Source organism: Saccopteryx bilineata, chromosome 2, assembly GCF_036850765.1.
Source record: "Saccopteryx bilineata isolate mSacBil1 chromosome 2, mSacBil1_pri_phased_curated, whole genome shotgun sequence".
In the NCBI taxonomy this organism is placed as follows: Eukaryota; Metazoa; Chordata; class Mammalia; order Chiroptera; family Emballonuridae; genus Saccopteryx; species Saccopteryx bilineata.
This window is the reverse complement of record NC_089491.1, coordinates 179016370-179034404: the sequence shown is the minus strand read 5'-3', so window position 1 is coordinate 179034404 and position 18035 is coordinate 179016370. Positions and strand designations below refer to the sequence as shown.

Genomic DNA, 18035 nt, shown 5'->3' with positions numbered 1-18035 from the left:
TTTTGGTATTTATCCATATTTGGAGAAAAATTAAAGCTGGATCTGAATTAAATCTTTGTCTTCCAGAAGTGGCAACTTGTGATGCACACTGTTATCAAATGTGTTTGTATCGAGGGTTTTAGGTGATTAAAAAAGTTTTTAATTTAGTTTTTTAATATAGTCTCCTTTTTTAAAACTTTCTTGATATAAAGCATGGTATTTTAAAAACAAAACTGGTACCTATCATGTAGTTATTTGCCAGTTAAGTCTGAGAGCTAATATGAAACTGGTACTTGGATTTAATTTAGCTCCATTAGGACAGAGTTAAAATTCTGTGATACAGGGACTATTGTCCTGGCTGTTGTAAGGGATTTTTGTGCAGAGGAGCATGCTGACAAAGACAGCACTGTATGCACTCTGTCCATAACTGAGCACTTTCGCACTGCCATTTAGGAGGTGTGCAGCTCAGGAAATTGCTGGCTTTGGCTAGAGCATACTTTAGCTGCAAGGAAAATTTTATTCCTCACTCAAATAATTGGCAGTTTTAATACCTTGTTCATAATTACCTTATAAACAAACAAATACATAAACCAAAGATTATATGGCCTGTTACCTAACTCGCAGCCTTATTTGACCAATGTGATAGACACCTGTGGATCCCCTGTTCCCTCCCACAAAACACCACTTTGCTCCATTCATTGCAGAAATCTAAAGTTGAGCAATTTCTTTTTCTTGTTAAATGTAACTGTAGCTGTGCTAGCTTGACACCCGGGCCCAGAACCAGATGCAGAGTTGAATGGGAGGTACCGCTGGAGACAAAGGGGAGGTGGAGAGAGGATCGTGGTTACTTGGGCACTTCAGGGTTACTCCGCTGTTTGTGGGAGGACATCCTGGTAATGCAAACAGTGGGTTATGTATTTAAGAGCACATTTTTTTCCCCTAAAGTGTGGTTTTATTTAACTCACACACCCTGACCCTAAGGCCTTGTGGCTTGTCTCTTGGACTGAATCCATCTCTGGGACCTAGAAATTGACTAATTGTCTTGCTTGGCGTTAGCCTGTACCTCACAACTAGATCAAGGAGTTTATACTGTAGCAAGTCCAGATGTGAGACATGGTCAAAATCAGAGGTCATGGCTGACTTGACTCTAAACAAAGTCTGTAAGACTCTGGGAATCTAAGGGCTTGATATTTGTAACTTGTACATGGAGTTGCTAATCCTGGTGGTGGTTTTTTTTACCTTACTATTATACTATTATCACAAACTTTGGCTCTTGCCATAAACAGCACCTTCTTCTTACCTTCTATAGGATGACTTTAAAATGGAGTTAGATTCTCGGATGACTTGGATCCAAAAAGATTCCCCCACAGATCTTAAAAGTAGCATGTGGAGGATTTTATCACTATTTTGAGAGATTTCATTAGTTGTTTAAATTGAAAACTTTACAACCTTCTTGTTTTCTTGTGGGGACAAGCAGCACCTAACGTTTGTACATATTTAGGAAATCTACTCTGATGGATGTCTGACATGCAGACCCTGGGAGCCTCTCTTGTCCCCCTGAGGTGCAAGCACAGATGGGGGCATTGCCAGGACTTCCTTAGTGTTGGAGGTGAGGGTGGCTCAGTGAGCCAGGATGGACGCCCACATTCATCCACGTCTGAAACCAGGAGTACAGCATTGTTACAAGGGTGGAAAGTAGTAGGCATCTCTTGAGGTGCATCTCCTTACAAGGATTTAATTGTCAAAGCATCTTTGAAACTGGGTACTATAAAACAAGCCCTCAGGGATTGGTTTGGGACCAATAGGGACTTATTCTGTGAGGTGTTTAGGAAGTACTTGGACTATTAGATTAAAAGCTCTAATTTCCTAATTTTAAAATTAGCTATAATACCTATACCAGATAAATGTTGTGATTAAATGGCAAATACATATATGAAAAAGTGACTAGCATAGGGCTTGAAAACTAATAGTATGTCCTCAACAGTATTAGATTCTGTACTCATTCCAAGATACGGTCCCCATGTTTGACAGCCACCAGCCTCATGTGGCTACTGAGGACTTGAAATATGGCTACTGTGACTAAGGAATTGAATGTTAACACTGAATTTAAATTAAATTTAAAGAGCCTCATGTGGCTGCCATGTTGGACAGTCTGGTCTGGAGTTTAAGACTGTTAATGTCAAAAAATTTTAATCTAATTGCCACTTGGATTTATTTAGACTGGGATGCTCTTATGTAATACTTTTATACTATTCGGAGCCCTGAAGACTGGTTTTGAAGACTATCGCAGTGCATTGAAACTGGCTATTTCTTAAAGAAAAATAGATCTCTCTAGCATAGCTTTAAAAAAAGCCCCAATCTGATGAGTATTTTAAATTGGCACCTGAAGTGTTGGTACTTTCTAAGCGAATAATGAGAAGTAGACTAGAAATGAAGAAGAAGGAAAAGGAAACTGACACATCTGTGCCTGGAAGGCTAACTCGGGGACCAGGCATTCACATGTCATGGAATAAAAATAGAAAGGCAGAAGGACTGTTATCAAAGTAACAAAGAAAAAATAGTTTAAGTGCATATAGCGTTTAGGTAACACACAGAATTTTATAGAAATGCTTTTCATGTATTCTGATATTATGATGTACAGTTTCATTCAGGATTACAGCAACTAAAAAGATGCTGTTTAACTTTTAAAAGTATTGTTTAGAGCAGTCAATTTTCCATTTTTCTGGAGAACAGGTTTGGAATAGAAAACATTTTTTACCTTTCAGATTGTTGTACCATCACCCCGTTATCTTTGGTCTCCTTTAATTCCAGAGCTGGAAACAGGATTGTTGAAATATTACCTGAACAGCTGAAACAGTTTCAATCCCTGGAAACATTGGACCTCAGCAGCAATAGTATTTCAGATCTCAAAACTGTATTTCCACCTCTACAACTTAAATATCTGTAAGTGAAGTTTTCTTTAGCAAAAAAATGTTACCTGTGGTGAAAATACCATGTTATAATAAGAAAATTAACTTTAAGTTATAACAAACTGCCTGTTTTACTGCTGATGGATCAAAATGTAGCTTTTTTACTGGCTTATAATTTGCTGTAAGTCCTAATGACCAGTCTTCATTTTACTCTTATACTTTTGAATTACAAAAAAATTAGACATCCTTTGACTGTTAGAAAACTTACGGAGTGCAAAGGGTTTCTTTTAAAGAATCAGATTTACGCCATTGTTTTCTTAATAAATTAATAAAAATGAAAATTTTAAAAAGTAGATAAGCATCTCTAACAAATTTTTATGTCCTTCAGATTTTCCAGTTGCCCTTTCCCTAGCAGTGGGTGTGAATCGTAGTTAATACTGGTTCACGAGGACCTAAAGGGCGATTATTAAAGTGTCCGTTGTTGTAGATAGGGGTTAGGTTCTCTGGAGAGTCTTTATAATACAGATCGTCCATGCACTCTATCTTCCCAAAGAGACCAGAGAGAGAAGCTCATCTTCAGACTTTCAACAGGTACATCAATAGCAACCGGGTCACGTCAATGGAACCTGGGTATTTTGACAATTTGGCCAGTACACTTCTGGTGTTGAAGCTGAACAGGAATCGAATCTCAGCTATCCCCCCCAAGATGTTTAAACTGTACCAACTGCAACACCTGTAAGTAAAATACCTCTTAGGTGATGTTTCCTCACCTCCTCTAAATTCTTGGTATCTGTCCCCTAATATTCACATTGTGGCTGAAGGAGTTTAGAAGCAAGGATGTGGCCATCTTCCCTTTGAGAGCCAGAGTTGTAGAACCCCTGAATCATAACAATCCTTAAAAGTCATCTTGTACAGGCTCCTGTCTGACAAGGCATGTCGATTGTTACCAAAAGCATGAACAGTGTAGTCACTGAACAGCCTCTGCACAGAGGCGTCATTTGTGGCGCTGAAGAAATCACAGGGACTCTCCACGGCTGTGGTTTATGAGAATAATGCTGACAACTTCAGGAGGCTCTGATAGCTGAAGTGGTTATAAAGAACTATCTTGTTAATAATGGTCGAATAATCTGAACAGGCTCCTACAGAATGGTGGTGTTCAACCTTGGCTGCACATTACAGACACTTGGGGAGCTTTTAAAAATACCAGTGCACAGGCCACACCCTAGACCAATTATATTAGAACCCCTGGGGGTAAAATCCAGGCCTCAGTGAATTTTAAAACTCCCCAGGCGATTCCAATGTGCAACCAGGGTTGAGAATGACTGCCTTAAAGAGAAAGCATTAAACAGAGGACTTGTGAGAGTAACCAACTTTTATTAGCACATTGAGCAGGATAAATTTGACGTCCCTGTTCCTAAATAGACCTCATGTTTTCATGTTATATTTATTCTCATTCTGGATAATTTTAAAACAATTATTAATTTGTTAACTTTTATACTAAGTGGACAACTGTTTTGAAATTAAAGTATAGTCTAATTTCAGTATTTTATCATTCCAAAAACATACACATTTCAGAAGGAAATTCCCTTATTGCTAGTAAATCAACATTGTTCTCAATAAAACTGTTTAGAAATTTAAGACAATAGGTAATTTAACATTGGTTGTTTTAACTCTATTTTAGTAATGTGACATTTTATTACTGCCTCCAGAAGTTCTATAAGCTAACTATTTCACTGTAATATCCAATGCAGTGAACTGAACCGAAACAAGATTAAAAATGTAGATGGGCTCACGTTCCAAGGGCTTGGAGCTTTGAAGTCTCTGAAAATGCAAAGAAATGGAGTAACAAAACTTATGGATGGAGCTTTTTGGGGGCTGAGCAACATGGAAATCTTGTAAGTGTGGGTTATCACAGTTCCTACTCAGGTAGTATGATCACCGAATGTTCAGAAGCTTATATTTGAAATTCTATTTTAAAATCTCATAATTTGCGATCATATATAGTTTAGTTTTGCTTCAGGTGAAATGACAGAATTTTTAAGCATCTGGTTGGTCTTTTTTGCCAGTGTCTGTATATAACAAAAGCTAAATATCTCGTAACAAGAATATATAATAGGTTGTCATCATATGTCCCCTTTGAACAGACTAGATAATGAACTTCTGAGCCTGCTTTTTATTCTTATTGTAAATGTAGGCAGTTGGACCATAACAACCTAACAGAGATTACCAAAGGCTGGCTTTATGGCTTGCTGATGCTGCAGGAACTTCATCTCAGCCAAAATGCCATCAACAGGATCAGCCCTGATGCCTGGGAGTTCTGCCAAAAACTCAGTGAGCTGTGAGTTGCCTTTTATTCTCCTCAAGTTGGAAAGCAGGGATCATGCCAGAGCATGAGCTTCTTACCACTGATCTGTGAAATTTTTATAACAGTTTCCAAGGTGACAGCTTTTTTTCACAGGCAACCTAGTCATATTTTTGTTGTGATAAGTTGAAGCCAACTCTGCTGTTTCAGGTCTGTGGTTTATGGGCCAAAGCAATGATGGTTATTTTCAAATAAGTACAATTTTTTTTTTTAATAACAGATTAGAAATCACGTTTGCCGGATATTATTAAGAAAGCAGAGTTTTAGGATAAGGATTATTTCGGTTACCCATATTACCTGTTTTTGTTTGTTTGTTTTTGTTTTAACCAAACACTGTTAATTTAGAAAGTAAAAGCTATTTTATGTCTTTTTTTGTTCCTTTTCTCTTTACAGGGACTTAACTTTCAATCACTTAGCGAGGTTAGATGATTCGAGTTTCCTGGGCCTAAGCTTGCTAAATACACTGCACATTGGGAACAACAAAGTCAGCTACATTGCTGACTGTGCCTTCCGGGGGCTTTCCAGTTTAAAGACTTTGTAAGTTACAAGTTTTGCTCTCAGTACATGAACCTAATTGGTTCCTAAATGTGCCCACTTTTCTCCCAGCAGATTTCCTTTGTTGTGAGAAATGTGTACAGCCTTAGAAATAGCGTTTTAATCTTTCCCAGATCAGTTTGATTAAAATCAGTTCATTTCACCCTTATCTGTTTCTTAAAGGCCTTAAAAAGTACAGCCATCTGACTATTTTTTTTAATTTTTTTAAATTTTTAAATTTTTTATTTTTTTCTGTATTTTTCTGAAGCCGGAAACGGGGAGAGACAGTCAGACAGACTCCCGCATGCGCCGGACCGGGATCCACCCAGCACGCCCACCAGGGGGCGATGCTCTGCCCACCAGGGGTCGATGCTCTGCCCCTCTGGGGCGTTGCTCTGTTGCGACCAAAGCCACTCTAGCGCCTGGGGCAGAGGCCAAGGAGCCATCCCCAGTGCCCGGGCCATCTTTGCTCCAGTGGAGCCTTGGCTGCAGGAGGGGAAGAGAGAGACAGAGAGGAAGGAGAGGGGAAGGGGTGGAGAAGCAGATGGGCGCTTTCCTGTGTGCCCTGGCTGGGAATTGAACCCGGGACTTCTGCATGCCAGGTCAACGCTCTACCACTGAGCCAACCGGCCAGGGCCATCTGACTATTTTGGTGATTATAGTTAGCCTTCCCAGGATCTCCAGGAGGTTGGTAACTGTGCAGCAGGGAAACAATTTTAAGTTCGCTTTTTCTTTATAAAATGCAGATTAAAAATTACCCAGAGCAAAAAGATAGACAAAGGGCAGCAAAGATGCCTATTTATCTTAGCAGTTATATCCAGACTTAATCTCTGTCCAAGAGAAAAAGAGAAAGATGGATTAATTGACCTTTGCAAAATCTCTCAAATATTCATTTTAATGTTGTAAAATGGGCTTTTCAGTTTTGCACTGTCAGAAACATTTGCTCTGTTCACTATTTGAAGCATTACATAATTGAAAGACTTACTGTATGCTTTGGCTAACTCCTGCATATGTGGTTGGAACAGTGGTTTTAAAATTTAATGTATTTTTCAGACTATTCTAGTCTTTCAGAATTTAGTTATTTTGATAGAAGAATTAATAAAGCCAGAGTCAGCTGTCCTGATTTTGGGCAAAAACTTAAAACGTTGTGGAAAGAGGAGGACAGAGCATAGGAGGTATGTTGAAAAGAGAGAATTTACTATTGTTTGGAAAGGAGTGGAGATGATGTGAAGAATTATGAGGAATTTATTACAGATTACATGCCACCTGGGTGGTGATCTTAGACTTCTGAGTTTATCTCTAAAGAGAGTGATTATATCTTTTGTTAAGTACCTGGTACCATTTTCAATAACATTCTTCTCTTATATTAGGGATTTGAAGAACAATGAAATTTCCTGGACTATTGAGGACATGAATGGTGCTTTCTCGGGGCTTGACAAACTGCGGCGGCTGTGAGTATGGTTTGCCTCATACTTTGATTAGCTGTTTGACTTAAAATAAACACTGTGTTTTAATTAAGTCAGTTCCATAGCTTAAGGAGTTTAGAAATAGGTGCTTAATCTGGTTGCTACCTTTTGTCATTTCTCCAGATAAATGCTGCTGTACAAAATGTGTATTAATTTGCTTTTCTTCCTTGGATGTAAGGGTTTTATTCAACATTTCAGTTTGTATAACTTATTTTAATATCTAGGTAAGAATTTTAAATTGTCTTGAGTGCTTAGACTCTTAAAATTATCATGGTGTGTTTTAACAATTTAAAATCGTCAGTGTTACACTCGCAGAAATTTTTAAATGAAATGATCCTGTATTGACTGGCAATATTGAAGTAGATTCCAAGCAATACATGGTAAAAACACACTTCTGTTTAGCCACAGATTGGCCTTGCAGGTGGCCAAATTCTGTATTTTAAGCCAGTGGTTTTAAAATAGAGTTTCATGTAGCCCTAAATTTTTGTGAATAATGAAGATATTCTTGGGAAAGGAGGCTGAAGAGAAGGTCTCCACTGTTATCTGGTTTACAAAGTTATTAGAGTGCTGTGAAAATTTACTTGGCATGACGTTTCTACCTATAGGGAATGGCTAGCCACTCCTAAAGAGACTTTTAAACCACTGCTTTCATTTAACCATTAAGTAATTTACTGACTACCTATCTTTGTTGTGTTCTCAGCTGAATGTGTGAAAACCATGCTGAGCCATATATTACTGAAGTAGATGGCATGGATACATTTTTACAGAATATATTGTGGAATTCTAGAAAAGAAAGAATTCACACAAATGATTTCAAAAGCAGTTTTCTTTTCATGAGAATTATACCTTAAAAATGGCTTTTATTAACTATTCAAATGTCAATTTTGTGTTTTCAGAATCCTCCAGGGAAACCGGATTCGATCTATTACCAAAAAAGCCTTCACTGGTCTTGATGCATTAGAACACCTGTGAGTAGTTAGAATTTGGTTACCCTAAAGGTAGACTAAGGAGCAGTATCTACTTACGTGTCATGAAAGATAAAACAAACGAAAATGGAATTTTTTTTGACATCCTCTCTGTACCAGTAAGCACATTTACACATCTGTTTGGCCTTTGTCTGCCTCCCTACCTGCTTATCTAACTGTATCTATGTGAATGTATACAGGTATATATCTTGCATTTAAGGACATTGCTTCAGATTATTATTGGGTTTTGCTTAGTTATTTTTGTCAAGTAGTGATAACATTTTTTTTAAATGACTACCATTTATTATGCACCCACAACATGTCAGGCATCATGCCAGGTGTTTATATACAGTCTCATTTAATCCCCACGAGAAGACTATTAAATAGTTATTATCTTTATTTTTAAATTAATGAGTGAAGGTTCTGAGGGTTTGATTCCATCATATAGTTAAAAAGGTGACTTTGATATTAAAGATTAAAAAAATCCCACAGTTCTTGAGAGTGACATTTGGAGGGCATTAACACGACTTTCTCTGAGATTTTTTATTAGTTATTGCTGTTGTTTGATTGTAAAACATACAGCCTCTTTTTCCCCACTTTATTGTCCCTTTTTTGTTCTCTTGCTCCCGACCTGTTAGCAGCTGGCAGAGTCAGGACTCAGACCGGGGCTTCCTCTGCTTCTCTAGCGACCCTCATCGCACAGGCTCTTGCCTTCAGTCTCTGCCACGGCCATTCTCAGTAACTCCTGGCACACAATTTTAAAATGACATTTAGGAGCTAAAATATTTTCAGTTTTAGGAAAGCAGGTTAGCCAACCATAATAGCAGTCAAAACTTGCATGAGTTTCTAACCCCAAGTATATGTTTTACACGCGTACAGTAAAAGTACCAAATAATATTAATATCTCCACTTTGACTATTAAGGAATGCTTACAGCTAGAAGTTTTAATCTCTATTAACTCAGAGGAAAGAAGTTAGTATTTAAAACTGGTCCCCAACCCCCAGGCCACGGACTGGTAGCGGTCTATGGGCCATTTGGTACCGGTCCGCAGAGAAAGAATAAATAACTTAACATTATTTCCGTTTTATTATATTTAAGTCTGAACGATGTTTTATTTTTTAAAAATGATCAGATTCCCTCTGTTACATCCGTCTAAGACTCACTCTTGACGCTTGTCTCAGTCACGTGATACATTTATCTGTCCCACCCTAAAGGCTGGTCCATGAAAATATTTTCTGACATTAAACTGGTCCGTGGCCCAAAAAAGGTTGGGGACCACTGATTTAAAATATACATGTGGTTTGTACCCTCATTTGTGCTGCATGTTGAGAGCGAAGATTTAGCTGTGTTCGTGGACCACCTTGTTGTCGTCATCTGGCTCACCTGTCAGGTTGAGGGTTTGGACAGCTGACCATACCCTGACAGGGCAGCATCAGGCTGCGGTAGAAGAAATGTGCAAAGCTGGATTTGGAAGGGCAGACCAGTATTGCTGGACTTACTGAAACAAGTTATTTTCCAAGGGAAAGTAGCCAAAGGGGTTTGTCACTGACCCATATCATTTCTGGGAAAGTGAAATGAGTGGATCAGTGGAGTATTAACTTCTGCTTCAGTTTTCTAAACCTTCCTGACTCTTCCAGCCTCTTTCTCTGCCCTTCTTTCTGTCTTCTTGTCACTTGTCTCATTCAGAATCCTTTTTGTATACTCTGACCCCTTGTGAAGGAAGCAGAGTAGTAATCATTATAGAGAGTACTTTAATTCAAACTGCTTGTAAGTACTAGCTAAAAATAAAATCAGCCCAGAATATTGGCTCATTGTAGAAATGTTCTGCCTGAAGTGTTTGTTTTAGCAAGCACATCTTGCCTAAACACTTAACTGTCTTTACAGTAGCAAGTCATGTGTGGCAGAACTAGGCTAGTGATTAAGCATAGGTTTTGAAATGGAAAATAATTGGGTTCAAAGATCATTGCCTTTTTCCCCCGCTGAGCAAGGTAGTAATACAGTTTTTTGGGTTGCTGGGAGGAATAAATGTAATATATGTTAATCACATAACACAGTGCATCTCATAAAAAGTATTATTCTATACATGATGGTTTTTTAAAAGCATAATTATGAGCAATATTATTTGTATAATTAAAAGGTACTAATGGTTAACTTAAATAATGATAAATTGAACAAAATAATATGGCAGAACAGCTTGGGCCCCTATGAGTCAAATAACCTGTATGTGGTAAAGGGAATGTCTCTCACCATAACAGAGCTGGCCTTTGATATACAAATGTCCTTGTTCTCCAGCCCAGGCTTCTTAATGGGTTCCTTGAGAGTCAGCCTGTTTGCGCACTTCATCACATAGAGCAGGGGTTGGGAACCTATGGCTCGCGAGCCAGATGTGGCTCTTTTGATGGCTGCATCTTTAATAAAAAAAATAATAACTTTAAAAATAGAAAACATTCTCATGTATTACAATCCATTCATTTCCTACCGCTCACGTTCATGGTTGTGGGTGGCTGGAGCCAATCACAGCTGTCCTCCAGGACAACACCAAATTTTTATTGGATAATGCATAACGTACACGGGTCGTTGTATGGCTCTCACAGAATTACATTTTAAAATATGTGGCGTTCATGGCTCTCTCAGCCAAAAAGGTTCCCCACCCCTGACATAGAGTGTTTGATGAATGCAGAGGGCAGTGTGGGCCCAACCTTTGCCTGAAGGCATGCAGTGACCATAGTTCACTCTAATGTATTTGATTTGATTGTTTTCAGAGACCTGAGTGATAATGCAATCATGTCCTTACAAGGCAATGTATTTTCACAAATGAAGAAACTTCAACAATTGTAAGCTTTTCTTCTAAGAGTTTTCAATAAAGCTTAGAGGGGAAAACCATCATGGGGTATATCATCCTGGGTATGTCTATAAAATGTATCTAGCACATTCTTAAAATTTCTTAACATTTTATATCAGAAAACAAAAACGGCAATGACAGAAAAATTTGTTCCTTTTCTTAAAAGAGTTTTCCTTTCTGTGATGACTGCAATTTAAATTTGTAAGACATGATACAGTACAGTGCATAAGTATAGTAACAAGTTTTCAGTAGTGAGGTATTTTTGATATATCGGCACTTCTGTCTTAATAGGTCAGCAAGAACAACAAAAAATTGTGCTGGTCATAATCCATGCATGTTAAGAGGGACTCTAGGATATTATCGCATGGGCTGTGTGTATTTGGTTTCCATGTTCATTGCTTTGTTAATATTTACTTGAGTTTCATTTACTTGTACAAATCTGCATTTCATACAAAACAAATTGAATATAATTACTCTCCTCAGGCATTTAAATACATCTAGCCTTTTGTGTGATTGCCAACTAAAATGGCTCCCACAGTGGGTGGCAGAAAACAACTTTCAGAGCTTTGTAAATGCCAGTTGTGCCCATCCTCAGCTGCTAAAGGGAAGAAGTATTTTTGCTGTTAGCCCAGATGGCTTTGTGTGTGGTGAGTACAGCTATTGCCCTTGCCTTTTATTCATTTTTTTTAATTTCTCCCATTTGTCCAAATAATGGTTTTGAATAAATGTATGCTCTTTCAATAAAGCTTTTATTTATGCTGGGGTAGATGAAAATAGATCTATAGTTTTCTCATTATTTTAATTTTACATATGGGAAGGAGCGTTTTTGTCATCTTTGTTTTGGCATTGTGGTGGTTGAATGGAAAGAATGACATTGGATCTTTGGAGAATTGAAGGCTGTAGTGCCAGCCCTTCTACTTAATTAAATTCCCTCAGTCTCTGTGTCTGTGAAATGGGAACTCTGCTGTCGCTCTTCCCAGTGCCAGGGTTGTTGAGGGGCTCCCAGGAGCTCAGAGAGAAGGCTGAACTGAACCCTGTGCAAATGCTATTTATGTGACATAGAAAGAGAAAATTATTAGTGATTTATAAGCTGCTAAAATTGTGCTGTTGGTGGGTAAAGCATTACAAGTAATAGTAAGTTTGAATTTATTATAAATAAATTTAAGGTCTGTTCTAGTGTCTCAGCATTTCACCTTCAGAAGTCTTACCCAGATGTCAGCAGATCTGGATCAAAAATCAGTTTTCATCTCCCCGGGACAGTTTCCTCTTCTATACTACACTGTTTACTGTTCACCACTGTGGAGACTTTTGTAAAAATGAATGTAGGTGTAGAACATGAAATCAAAATATGCTTAAATTTTAGCATGTGCATTAAGATATTACAGAGCCTAATTTTACATTGGCCTTTAAAAATGTATTTAAAACTGCTTTGCCTGTGATTGTTTAGATAAGTAAAAAAAAAGATGTATATATATGTTTTTTTTTAGGTTGCAACATTAAACAGTGCCAACAGTTTCTAGAAATAAAACGTCTGATGTAGCTTTTGGATCTAAATAAGCTTTTGACACTTATCTATAAGGGCCTGAGCTATTTTCACAGTTCTCTAGTTCTAAGATATGAACTATTTATGACTTTGAGACATATAGGGTATGGCAAAAGTAGGTTTACAGTTGTCTATATGGGAAATAATACAATAATTAATAAAAATAATACAAGAATAAAGAATAAATGGTGTTTTGTGTACTCACAACTATAAATCTACTTTTGTCCCACCCTGAATATACAGTATTTATATTTCATTCCCTTTATTATAAGGAATAAACATTGACTTAACAGATGATAATTTTAGAATAATGCAAAAGAAACTTATCTTGATTACTACATGCAGGCATGGCATTGGAAATTAGCAGCACTGGGCCCTGGCTGGTTTGCTCAGTGATAGAGCCTCGGCCTGGCGTGTGGCAACCTGGGTTCAATTCTCAACCAGGGCACATAGGAGAAGCGCCCATTTGCTTCTCCACCCACCCCCCTTCCTCTCTGTCTCTCTCTTCCCCTCCCGCAGCCAAGGCTCCATTGGAGCAAAGATGACCTGGGCGCTGGGGATGGCTCCTTGGCCTCTGCCCCAGGCACTAGAGTGGCTCTGGTCGCGGCAGAGCGACGCCCCAGAGGGGCAGAGCATCGCCCCTGGTGGGCGTGCCGGGTGGATACCGGTCGGGCGCATGCGGGAGTCTGACTGTCTCTCCCCGTTTCCAGCTTCAGAAAAATACAAAAAAAGAAACAAAAAAAAATTAGCAGCACTGGAGTTATCCCACGCACTTCTTTTGTTTTTGTTTTGCAAGAGAGAGAGAGAGAGAGAGAGAGACAGGCAGGGAGAAAGATGAGAAGCATCAACTCATAGTGCAGCACCTTAGTTGTTCATTGATTACTTCTCATGTGCCTTGACCGAGGGGCTCCAGCCAAGCCAGTGACCCTCTGCTCAAGCCAGAGACTGACTTGAGATAATTTTGATGATTCTGCACTGAAGCCAGTGACCCTGAGCTCACACTGATGAGCCTGCGCTCAAGTTGGGGACCTCGGGGTTTCTAACCTGGAACCTCAGTGTCCCAGGTCAGTGCTCTAACCACTGTGCCACTACCGGTGAGGCATACACTCCCACGTTATTTTTGCAGAGAACCCAAATAATACATTTTGGTAGATCTGAGATGTTTCTTTCTGTGTTTAGACTCTCTCTGAGAAATTGAAGTTCAAAAAGGTAACTTCCAAAAAGTAACAGAGAACTAAAAATAACTGTTTGGAATGAAAGAGTTGCTTAGCTCTAATTATAATGTAGCTCTGGCGGTGGAGCACAGCGGCTTGGTGTGCGGTCCACTCGGAGCTGCAGGCTGAAGCCAGTGGCTCGCAATGAGCTGCGGAGGTGCTTTTTCTTTCACGACAGGATGATTTTCTTCTGTTCTACATGCATTTGACTGCTTTTCCTATGGGTTCTATTTTTTTGGTAACTAGGGTGTCAATTGTGATCTTTTGTGATACTGATATTGATGTTTAAATTCTTACTTTCGCTGCTCCTTATCTGTGGAGAACATGAGGAAGATTGCAGTTCCTGATAGTAGCATTTAAAAGGTGGTCTATAAGCCTGGAAGATTCCTAAACGATTTTGTCCTTCTATTTATATTTTAAAAAACACAAGTAGTCTGAGATATACTATATTCCAAAACAACAGTCTTCTCTCCGTTCCTGATTGGTAATGAGATCTTTGTCTCTACTTGAAGTAAATGAACCCCTTTATAAACACCACCACCGGGGCTGCTCATCCATCTGTGAAGCATACACAAAGGGTACAACCTAAGCCCCTGTTTGTTTTGAGTTTCTTGGTGTTCAGAGCTGAGTAGCATTTGGATTCTCAAGCCTTAAAGTTATTTTGTTTCCTCCTCTCCATTTTGAACAGATGATTTCCCTAAACCCCAGATCACAGTTCAGCCAGAAACACAAGCAGCCATAAAAGGGTCCAATTTGAGCTTTATCTGCTCGGCTGCCAGCAGCAGTGATTCCCCAATGACTTTTGCTTGGAAAAAAGACAATGAACTCCTGCATGATGCTGAAATGGAAAATTATGCACACCTCCGGGCCCAAGGCGGGGAGGTGATGGAGTATACCACCATTCTGCGGCTGCGCAACGTGGAATTTACCAGCGAAGGGAAATACCAGTGTGTCATCTCCAATCACTTCGGTTCATCCTACTCCATCAAAGCCAAGCTTACAGTAAATAGTATGTGATCTGACTTTTCCTTTTGTATTTAAAGGCACCTTTTAGGAACAGACAGCAGCTGATTTCTTCTTCCTAATCCTGTCCTCTGCTCTCATAGTTCTAGACCTAACTTTTTTTATTCTTACCCCTCACTCCACAAAATTAAGGTTCTTGGTTATTTGTATCTAAACAAGCACTTTTTGTGTCGATCCTATCCATAGTGTGGTGGGTAACCCAGAGATGAACCAGTTTGTACTCTTTGGAAATTCACAGTGTATTAATTTGACATGGGAGACCATGAAGCATAGTGTTAAAGCACACCCCCTTTAATGCAAAGACCTGGGTTTGAATCTTGCCACTTTTGCTTACAGCTGTGTGACTCCAAGCAAGTTACTTAACTTCTTTGTGCCTCCATTTCTATATCTGTCAATTAGGGAGAATAGTACCTCCCATATAGAGGTATGAAATTCATTAAATAAAAATTTGGTAAAGCAGTTGACAAAATATCTAAAATATAGTAAGTACTTTGTAAATGCAGTAAGTGTTCACTGCTATTAATAAAAGAAATATGTCATTGTTTGCTTGGTGTGGCAGGCACAGAGGTTGACAGTTGGATCCTTGTCACTTTATCATTAATCATTTTTAATTTGTACCTTCCATGGTAAAAAGAGTTTTGAATGATTCATTAATGCATTCAACAAATGATTGCAGAAGCCTGACACAAAAATTTTGAGTTTAAATTGTAGGACAGAACATATTTAAAGTCCTAGAGTATTAGAACCAGGAGGAAATTTAAAAAAAAAGAAGAAGGAATGGTCATGATACAAAGAAATAAACTGATTTGCCCAAGCTCTCATGGATAGTTTTTGAGGAAACTGAAAAGTAGCAGGAAGACCTTCAGTCTGAAGACCTTGTGTTTTATCCTGATTCCATCCTTTTGGAAGCTCTGTAACCTCGAGGAAGTCACTTAATCTTTCCATCTCAACTTAGATTCTTTGTCTTGTAATTAGAAATAACCCGTACCTTACCTGTGTCAGGCATCAAAAAGAGGTGGTAAAAACCTCCACAGTGCTAATGCCTACATTGCTTTTCTGATTTCAGTGCTTCCTTCCTTCACCAAGACCCCCATGGACCTTACCATCCGTGCCGGGGCCATGGCGCGCTTAGAGTGCGCTGCGCTGGGGCACCCAGCCCCGCAGATAGCCTGGCAGAAGGATGGAGGCACTGACTTCCCTGCCGCAAGGGAGAGACGCATGCATGTTATGCCGGAGGACGATGTCTTCTTCATCGTGGACGTGAAGATAGAGGACATTGGGGTGTATAGCTGCACTGCTCAAAACAGTGCAGGAAGCATTTCTGCAAATGCCACTCTCACTGTCTTAGGTAAGTGGGTAATTTCAGATTCTGTGACATAAATAAGTCTTAACTAGCTCACCCAAAGACCTTCAGTGTCAAAAAGCTCTGAGGGTGAGAGAGGATCCGTAGGACACCACCCTTTCCTGGAAAGAACAAATGGCTTGTCAGGAGCTTTGAGGTCAGGAGTGCATTACATCTTCAAGTCCGTGGCCAGTGAGATGAATCTGCTGCCTGTGTGCTGAGGAGAGAGAAATGCTTCCTGTTTTGTAGGGTTCACCCTCTTCTACTCTCTCCGTCATCCAGTCTCCACCGTTATCTTAACGCTGTGCAGAGTATGTGAGCTCACAGATTGGAAAGGACCTTTTTGTCTTTTCTCAGCCTGCCCTGGCACTCTGGAAACTAGAATTAGTTTATTTTTTACCTACACAAATGGTTTTTTAAAATGTGAACATATTAACCATATGTGTATCTTTAAAGGAGTTAAAGTAACTTATTGACACCAAATAATAAAAGGAAATCATTTTCAGAATTTCAGTATAGACCTGGACACCTAGTGCTAGAAAGTTTCTCTTTTTAAAAATTTAAATGTTTTGGTTTTTTAAAGCATCAACGCGCTCTCTTGCTTGAAATTATTTTTATACATTTTCTGTTTCTGAAAAATGTCTAAAATATTTGGCTTTGCCCTTCTTCTACCATTCTCTAACCTTGTCAAGAGTGAAGGAGATTGAGGTTAAAAAAGAGTAAATATTACCACTGATTGGTGGTGTGAGCAAACGACAGCTGAACAATGAAATAAAATCCCTAATGTTGTGTATGTTCAGACTCTTAAAGAAGCATGTGCATTAAGTTGTGGGAGAAGTAAAATTTATCTTCCAGTTTGAATGAATTCAAGGGCTGGGTCTTATTCGAAACCTAATTTCATTTAGTAGAGGAGTATCATAACTTGTCATTTCAGAAACACCGTCATTTCTCCGGCCCCTGTTAGACCGGACTGTGACCAGGGGAGAAACAGCCGTCCTACAGTGCATTGCTGGGGGCAGCCCTCCGCCCAGGCTGAATTGGACCAAGGATGACAGCCCATTGATGGTGACTGAGAGGCACTTCTTTGCCGCAGGCAATCAGCTGCTGATCATTGTGGACTCAGATGTCAGCGATGCTGGGAAATACACATGTGAAATGTCTAACACCCTTGGCACTGAGAGAGGCCACTTGCGCCTCAGTGTGATCCCCACTCCGACCTGCGACTCCCCTCAGATGACCGCCTCTTCGTTAGACGATGACGGGTGGGCCACTGTGGGCATCGTGATCATAGCGGTGGTTTGCTGTGTGGTAGGCACGTCACTTGTGTGGGTGGTCATCATATACCACACGAGGCGGAGGAATGAAGATTGCAGCATTACCAACACAGGTGTGTAAACAGAAGCTTGGCACCGGTGCAGCCGTTGTGTGTGTTTGTGATCCTGCGGTAATTTTCTTCTAGAATGTGTGTCTTGCAGTCTGAGGCCATGTCAGAAGGGTGACTCATTTGTTTCAAGCTGCAGAAATATGATTAGCTAAAAATAACTCCTTGGCCCAAAGTAAAGCTGATGTGAAAAGGTTAATATGTTTTGTTAAAACCTCAACAGAATATCCTGTTCCTGAGAGTCAGTGGAAACGGTGGAGTTAAACAGCCTGACTTTTTCACAAGATGGTAATGGAGATCCAGAAACAGCCCTTCGTTTTTGAGGGTCCTGCCCTGCTGTAGGTTTTGTCCTGTATGCAGGAGTCTAGGGAGACCACTAGTTATTAGTGGGAGAGGCCCACGTGTAAGCTCTGATACTGAAGAATAACACGGAGTCAGGACCATAGTGGAAATCAAGCTTGGTTCAAGAGCTTAG

At 39.5% G+C, this 18035-nt stretch overlaps 1 protein-coding gene across 3 annotated transcripts in view; it reads left to right on the top strand.

The window, feature by feature from the left end:
* Positions 1 to 18035, top strand: part of LRIG3 (leucine rich repeats and immunoglobulin like domains 3) — a 48979-nt gene that overhangs the window by 25565 nt on the left and 5379 nt on the right. For 2 of the 3 annotated variants that reach the window (XM_066258868.1, XM_066258866.1), the window contains exons 4-15: positions 2791 to 2922; positions 3480 to 3623; positions 4640 to 4783; positions 5083 to 5226; positions 5644 to 5787; positions 7155 to 7235; positions 8147 to 8218; positions 10978 to 11049; positions 11541 to 11704; positions 14503 to 14823; positions 15904 to 16185; positions 17114 to 17566. In XM_066258868.1, coding sequence (XP_066114965.1) covers positions 2791 to 2922; positions 3480 to 3623; positions 4640 to 4783; positions 5083 to 5226; positions 5644 to 5787; positions 7155 to 7235; positions 8147 to 8218; positions 10978 to 11049; positions 11541 to 11704; positions 14503 to 14823; positions 15904 to 16185; positions 17114 to 17566 — 2153 coding nt within the window. Of the gene's footprint in view, positions 1 to 2790; positions 2923 to 3441; positions 3624 to 4639; positions 4784 to 5082; positions 5227 to 5643; positions 5788 to 7154; positions 7236 to 8146; positions 8219 to 10977; positions 11050 to 11540; positions 11705 to 14502; positions 14824 to 15903; positions 16186 to 17113; positions 17567 to 18035 lie in introns of those variants that run through there. The other variant, XM_066258869.1, reaches the window with a different exon arrangement.